We start from the raw sequence: 7,913 nt of genomic DNA, 5'->3' as shown, positions 1-7,913 counted from the left end.
TCTTAATAATTTAACATATTGTTAAACTATTTATAGCATACGCGAGATTTTTTTGGTGCCTGCCACTGCCAACGTGATTTTGGGTTGTTTGGGCAGGTCCTTGTATCCTTCACTGTTCTGGACTTATCTTTGTGTGCATGTGCAGTCTGAACCTTTCAGTTCCACCTTGGGATCTGAAGGCTCTAGCCTTTTACAAATGACTCTTGACACATATTGGATGATCTTTTGTGACACAATTTTAAATCGTCTGTGAAATTGTACATCTCAATATTTTTAGAGTAGTCTTCACCATTATTATAAATCACATAGATTATTTATGCACAATATGGTTTAGCACTATGCCCATTGAACAAAAATTGGAAATTTATGAATAATAAATATCTGGATTAGGTCCCTCTCACTCCTTGAGAGTGGAGGGTCAGTCAGAAGTGATACAGTTACACTATATGTTTAATTGCACTACAGTGGAGTGGAGTTGCACCTCAGATAAAATTATTGTGTATGCATATAGAACATTACAAAAGTATAATTGATGCATATAGAACATCACAAACATGACCACTATTGCTTTTTGTTCTGTTTATGGGACCCTAGCACTCACAGATTTCCAATAGTTACTATCCACTTTATCAATATTTACTGTACTTTATCATACCAGTCTGGAAGGTCACAAGTATCCATAGCCTGTCCTTGCAGCATTGAGCATGAGACAAGAACCAGCTTTTCATGGCATGCATACTCTCGACAATACTGGTCAATTAGCCTGACATGCTCTTCTTTGAGATGTAAGGTGAACAACCAGGAATTGTGCATGTGGAAAACCTGCACACTCCAGAGAGTCAGCTTCCTGTAAACATGAGGAAGCAGTGCAAAACACTGTGCCACTGTGCTGCCTCTACATCAGGAAACCTCATTAGATAACACTCCATGCAGCGCCATAAGTGGTCGACTAATGGGATTACAATTTGCCCAGATATGGCTTTTACTTTCATACTTAGCCACTATGCAGCCATAAAAGTTAATGCAAATTGGAAAAAAATAAAAGAAACTGTGCAGAATATCACTGGCAATTATGGCCTCTGCATCTCACAGAATTTGCAAAAGAAATCCCATCTGAGTTCCTATATAATTATCTTAGAATTTCTGCCACTCATTTTAAAGTACCATCACCACAGCAGTCTAACTCAATGTTTCTTTCATTTCCACAACTCTGATCTCTGTCTAGCATTAACACAATCATACCTGCAGGTGTCTAATGAGTTCTGCATAATGCTCAAGCCCCATTTTCTGTTCGCAAGGTTAAGGCCCTCAGAGCATTAATTATCTTTATTTTCATGTAAATGGAGTCTCTTTGACTGTTGTAGATAATGGCTCATCTGAGACTAGGAGAGGGTATAGATGCTTTGGGTCATGCATTGCTTGCCTTCCAGTCCTATGGGAATCCTGAAAAAAAATCCTTGTATGAAGAGAAGCATCTTGTGAGATTTCACTACGCACTTCTCTTTTTTGTCTCCTTCTGAAAAACCACTGAGCAGCCCTAATTGTTTGTTCTGAGTGGCCTCAAACCTCTATGTCCTGGAGCAACAGAAAAAAAAGCTGAGCTGAACCTTTTTTACTCTTATCTTGAAGAACAAACAAACCTTTATTACATTGTACAATTTAAGTCACTTTTAAATTATTCATTTAAAAAAAATCAATGAAAAGCAGCACTTTTGCAGGGACACCAAACACCTTTAGGCAGACCACGTTCTTTAATTAAACAAAAAAAATTTCAATACTTGTAGACGTTAAGATCTAAAGGAACTTGTTTACCTTTCAGAGTATTTAAGTGATGGGGTTAGTTGAGTCTTTGAAATTCAGTTATGTGTTAACAAAGGTGACACATACACACAGACGAAGTGTACATCATTACATCCTCTATGTCAGGGACACACTCAAAAATTTCTGCTGACATGTCTTCAAACTGATATCTGCTATATGAGATTGAAACTGTGAAATGTGCAACTTGAGGCAGAATAATAATGATGAACAGAAGCCAAAATAGCAATTACCGTATAGTCTTCAGTAAAAAATGTGTATAATAATAATAATAACCTCAGGATCCATGGATTTAGAAGCTGAGTAATCCAAAATTAAAAACTAACAGCATAACTGATGAATAGAGCACCAACCTCTGTATCATCTATCCTGCACCTCCCAATACACCAAGTCCTCACAAAATGTGGCGATCTTGAGTTGTTTTTTATAGTCACCTATGGAGATGAACATCACTTAATTGCAGATAATCACAAAATATTCTCAAACTTGCTTAATCCAATTCAAGAAGCCTTTTTGGGGTACATGGCAGAACCAACCTTGGAATAGGTCTTTGGTCCTTTTCATATCCACACCCATACCCACTGTCACTTGAATATTATAGTGGTAAGAGTGAAGATTGACGACCAACTGTCTTCCAGGGACCATGTTGCTATAGCCTCTTGGTTTTGCAGATTCACTCTATACTGTATCCTCAAGATCAGACCATATTCAACAGTGTATGCAGCACAGCTCCTGGACTAGGCTTTTGTCTTGTCACTTCTGAGCAATTGCAACTGTCTGCTGGCATGTCTAGTCTTCAAAAAGCTGAGGTGGGCATATGTCTCTCCTCTTTTCAGATCACTACATTGGCTTCCTGTAGTGGGACATATTAAGTTTAAATCCTTGGTGCTTGCCTACAGAGTAGTGAATGGATCAGCATCTCTCTCTCTATATATATGTGTGGAGACACTTATGAGGTCCCCTGCTCCTTCTTGACCACTCAGGTCTGCTGATGAGTGGTATCTAGTAATGCCACTTCTGCATGGCGTCAAATCTCTTTCCAAACTCTTTTCAAGCGAATCTCCTAGCTGGTGGAACAAAGTGCTTGCTTCCACTCAAAATTCTGACTACTTCCATATGTTTAAGAAGCGTTTAAAGACACTCTTGTTTGGTGAATTCATGTCTAACTTATAGGCTTGATAACCTAGGTATTACAGGGTGACACAGAATAACGGGAATTTTTGAAATGCGTATTGGTAGCCATTAGCAGGTGGTAGCACTGCGGGTTAGTGACATTTAGCAAGTAAACACTCTGCCATTTTAGTAATCATGGATCAGTGGAACGGGCAACAGCGTGCGTTAGCCATAAAAATGTTTTATAAAAACAATGATAGTTTGGAAGCTGCGCAGAGGGAGTTTCGACGTTTTTATAATTTAGGACGTCATGGTGTCGTTCTGTCAAAACACGTGATAAAAGGTTGGATTAATAAGTTTGAAGAGACTGGATCTGCCCTAAAGAAAAAACCAACAGGACGACCAAGAAGTGCTCGTATGGTGTGGTGTTTCATCACATGGGATTATTGGACCGCATTTTTTCGAAAATGAACAGGGAAACACAATAACTTTCAATGCGGATCGTTACGTGGAGATGTTACAAACTTTCGTTACACCTGAATTGAACAACTTTCCACACGTTCAAGAAACCTGGTTTCAACAGGATGGAGCAACATCACACACTGCACGGCAATCAATGGAAGCTGTGCGAGAATTGTTCGGTAACCGTGTGATCTCAAGATTCGGTAACATTCCCTGGCCCCCTAGATCGCCAGATTTATCCGTTTGTGATTTTTTCTTGTGGGGATACCTCAAGAGTAAAGTGTACACGACTCGACCAAGAACCCTGGATGAGTTAAAACAGTGAATTCGGGATGAAATTCACAGTGTTGCAGCGGTCAATGAAGAATCTCAACAGCAGATTTCAAGAATGTATTCATACAGGAGGACGCCATCTAAAAGACATAATTTTTAAAAAATGATAAATTCTATCAATTTTTCGTAAATGGCAAATTTTAAGGTTTCAATTACTATGAATAAAATTTATTTCTTTTATCACTTCTAGTTTTATTGGATTGTAAAAAAGTTCCCGTTTTTTTGTGTCACCCTGTATATCTAATGTGGTCACCTGAGCGAATAACAGGATGAGATAACTGCAAACTTTTGTGCTGTCTCCGTTTATTTCTAATGAAAACAGAAAACAACACATGATGACATTCAAAAAAGAATAGCAAAAAAGCTGCCCTATAACACTTAAGCTAGTTTAGCTGATATTATAAGAATATTGTGAGCAGACTGTGGAGCTCCAATCTTTAAGTAATGCCCACCTTCTGGGTGGTCTCACTTTCATGGTCCATGGACCGGAAGGGCGGAGTCAGTTGCTCTCACTGGGCAGTTTCTCTGCACTGTGGAGGAAAAAGAAAACACGGCAGTTAGTGGCAGTGCTCCCTCTTGGCTTGGAGTTGTAGGACATACCTGAGAAGAACTCGAAGTGTAACATTCTGAGTGCATGCATGGCACTTTGTTCTGAGCTCTTAACTTGTTTTAACAATTGTGTAACTTATAACACTTGCTTTCAAAAAGTCCCATAGGCTGATGTTTTCTCGATTATGTTGAACGTTTTTGTAAGTTGCTTTGTATAAAAGTGTCTGATAAGCAAATAAATCTAATGTTAATTATTGCCATCAAAATTATGAGTATCAACATAGTAATAAATAAAAATTAATAATTATCATTTGTGAAAAGAGTTCAATTTATTTCTTTTGGAAAACGTGGGTTAGAAAAATGGATAGACGGTGTGATTAGAGGGAGCTATTATGGCCACCCACCATATCAAGTTAGAAAAACTAAACAAAAATGTTACCTTTATTAAACAAAATAAACATGACTGAGGAATTAGCATGGAAAATTACATGAATGCGCTGTTGCTCTAGGTCCACCCTATCTTCTTCTTCTTCTTTCGGCTGCTTTCGTTAGGGGTTGCCACAGTAGATCATCTTCTTCCATATCTTTCTGTCCTCTGCATCTTGTTCTGTTACACCCATCACCTGCATGTCCTCTCTCACCACATCCATAAACCTTCGCTTAGGCCTTCCTCTTTTCCTCTTCCCTGGCAGCTCTATCCTTAGCATCCTTCTCCCAATATACCCAGCATCTCTCCTCTGCACATGTCCAAACCAACGCAATCTCGCCTCTCTGACTTTGTCTCCCAACCGTCCAACTTGAGCTGACCCTCTAATGTACTCATTTCTAATCCTATCCATCCTCGTCACACCCAGTGCAAATCTTAGCATCTTTAACTCTGACACCTCCAGCTCTGTCTCCTGCTTTCTGGTCAGTGCCACCGTCTCCAACCCATATAATATAGCTGGTCTCACTACCGTCCTGTAGACCTTCTCTTTCACTCTTGCTGATACCCGTCTGTCACAAATCACTCCTGACACTCTTCTCCACCCATTCCACCCTGCCTGCACTCTCTTTTTCACCTCTCTTCCACAATCCCCATTACTCTGTACTGTTGATCCCAAGTATTTAAACTCATCCACCAACTCTACTCCCTGCATCCTCACCATTGCACTGACCTCTCTCTCATTTACACACATGTATTCTGTCTTGTTCCTACTGACCTTCATTCCTCTCCTCTCTAGAGCATATCTCCACCTCTCCAGGGTCTCCTCAACCTGCTCCCTACTATCGCTACAGATCACAATGTCATCAGCAAACATCATAGTCCGTGGGGACTCCTGTCTAATCTCCTCTGTCAACCTGTCCATCACCATTGCAAACAAGAAAGGGCTCAGAGCCGATCCCTGATGTAATCCCACCTCCAACTCGAATGCATCTGTCAATCCTACCACAGACATCACCACTGTCACACTTCCCTCGTACATATCCTGTACAACTCTTACGTACTTCTCTGCCACTCCCGATTTCCTCATACAATACCACAGCTCTTCTCGAGGCACCCTGTCATATGCTTTCTCCAGGTCCACAAACACATAATGCAACTCTTTCTGGCATTCTCTAAACTTCTCCATCAACATCCTCAGAGCAAACATTGCATCTGTGGTGCTCTTTCTTGGCATGAAACCATACTGCTGCTCATTAATCATCACCTCACTTCTTAACCTAGCTTCCACTACTCTTTCCCATAACTTCATGCTATGGCTCATCAATTTTATTCCCCTGTAGTTACTGCAGTCCTGCACATCCCCCTTATTCTTAAATTTCTGCATCAGTACACTTCTTCTCCACTCCTTAGGCACCCTCTCACTTTCCAAGATTCCATTAAACAATCTGGTTAAAAACTCCACTGCCATTTCTCCTAAACACCTTCATGCTTCCATAGGTATGTCATCTGGACCAACGGCCTTTCCATTTTGCATCCTCTTCATAGCTGTCCTTACTTCCTCCTTGCTAATCCGTTGCACTTCCTGATTCACCATCTCCACATCATCCAACCTCTTCTCTCTTTCGTTCTCTTCATTCATCAGCCTCTCAAAGTACTCTTTCCATCTGCTCAACACACTCTCCTCGCTTGTGAGTACGTTTCCATCTTTATCCTTTATCACCCTAACCTGCTGCACATCTTTCCCAGCTCTGTCCCTCTGTCTAGCCAATAGGTACAGGTCCTTTTCTCCCTCCTTAGTGTCCATCCTCTCATACAATTCATCATACACCTTTTCTTTAGCTTTTGCCACCTCTCTTCACCTTGCGCCTTATCTCCTTGTACTCTTGTCTACTTTCTGCATCTCTCTGACTATCCCACTTCTTCTTTGCCATCCTCTTCCTCTGTATACTCTCCTGTATTTCCTCATTCCACCACCAGGTTTCCTTTTCCTCCTTTCTCTTTCCAGATGTCACGCCAAGCACCATTCTTGCTGTCACCCTTACTACATCTGCTGTAGTTTCCCAGCTGTCTGGTAACTCTTCGCTGCCACCCAGTGCCTGTCTCACCTCCTCCCTAAACTCAACCTTGCAGTCTTCCTTTTTCAACTTCCACCATTTGATCCTTGGCTCTGCCCTCACTCTCTTCCTCTTCTTGATCTCCAATGTCATCCTACATGCCACCATCCTATGCTGCTTACCTACACTTTCCCCTGCCACCACTTTGCAGTCCTTAGTCTCCTTCAGATCAACTCTTCTGCATAAGATGTAATCTACCTGTGTGCATCTTCCTCCACTCTTGTACGTAACCCTGTGTTCCTCCCTCTTATTAAAATATGTATTCACCACAGCCATGTCCATCCTTTTGGCAAAATTCACTATCCTCTGACCTTCTTCATTCCTCTGCTTGACACCATACCTACCAATCACCTCCTCGTCTCCACTGTTCCCTTCACCAACATGCCCATTGAAATCTGCTCCAATCACCACTTTCTGTCCCTTGGGTACACTGTTCATCACTTCATCCAACTCACTCCAAAAATCTTCTTTCTCACCCATTGCACACCCAACTTGTGGTGCATATGCACTAACAACATTCATCACCACACCTCCAATTTCCAGCTTCATAATCATTACTCTGCCTGACACTCTTTTCACCTCCAAAACACTCTTGACATAATGTTCCTTCAGAATAACTCCTACCCTATTTCTCCTCCCATCCACACCAGAACAATTTGAATCCACCTCCAATCCACCTGGCCTACTCCCCTTCCATTTAGTCTCTTGCACGCATAATATATCAACTTTCCTTCTCTCCATCATATCTGCTAACTCTCTCCCCTTACCAGTCATACTGCCAACATTCAAAGTTCCTATCCTCAGTCCCACTCTCTTTACCTTCCTCCTCTCCTCCTGCCTCTGGACACGTCTCCCCCCTCTTCTTCTCCTTCTTCTTTGGCCAACAGTAACCCAATTTCCGCCAGCACCCTGTTGGCTAACAGTACTGGTGACGGTCGTTGTTAACCCGGGTCTCGACCGATCCGGTATGGAAATTTGTATTGTTGTCCGCATATTGATTTGGCAAAATTTTACACCGGATGCCCTTCTTGACGTAACCCTCCCCATTACAGCTTCTAAATTCTGTCTCCTAACTCCAGTTGCTTACCCATAGGCCC

The 7,913-nt window shown here is 41.5% G+C and overlaps 1 protein-coding gene across 1 annotated transcript; it reads right to left on the bottom strand.

The window, feature by feature from the left end:
- Positions 1-6,131: 6,131 nt before the first annotated feature.
- Positions 6,132-7,422, bottom strand: LOC127529918 (uncharacterized). Its single transcript, XM_051935190.1, has 2 exons — positions 7,293-7,422; positions 6,132-7,236 (listed from the first exon to the last, which is right to left on the bottom strand). The coding sequence occupies exons 1-2, from the start codon at positions 7,332-7,334 to the stop codon at positions 6,538-6,540; spliced, it is 741 nt and encodes a 246-aa protein (XP_051791150.1). The 5' UTR covers positions 7,335-7,422; the 3' UTR covers positions 6,132-6,537.
- Positions 7,423-7,913: the final 491 nt, after the last annotated feature.

Source organism: Erpetoichthys calabaricus, chromosome 12 (genome assembly GCF_900747795.2).
Source record: "Erpetoichthys calabaricus chromosome 12, fErpCal1.3, whole genome shotgun sequence".
Lineage (NCBI taxonomy): Eukaryota > Metazoa > Chordata > Cladistia > Polypteriformes > Polypteridae > Erpetoichthys > Erpetoichthys calabaricus.
The sequence above is the reverse complement of the archived record's forward strand: the minus strand, read 5'-3'. Positions and strand labels throughout refer to the sequence as shown.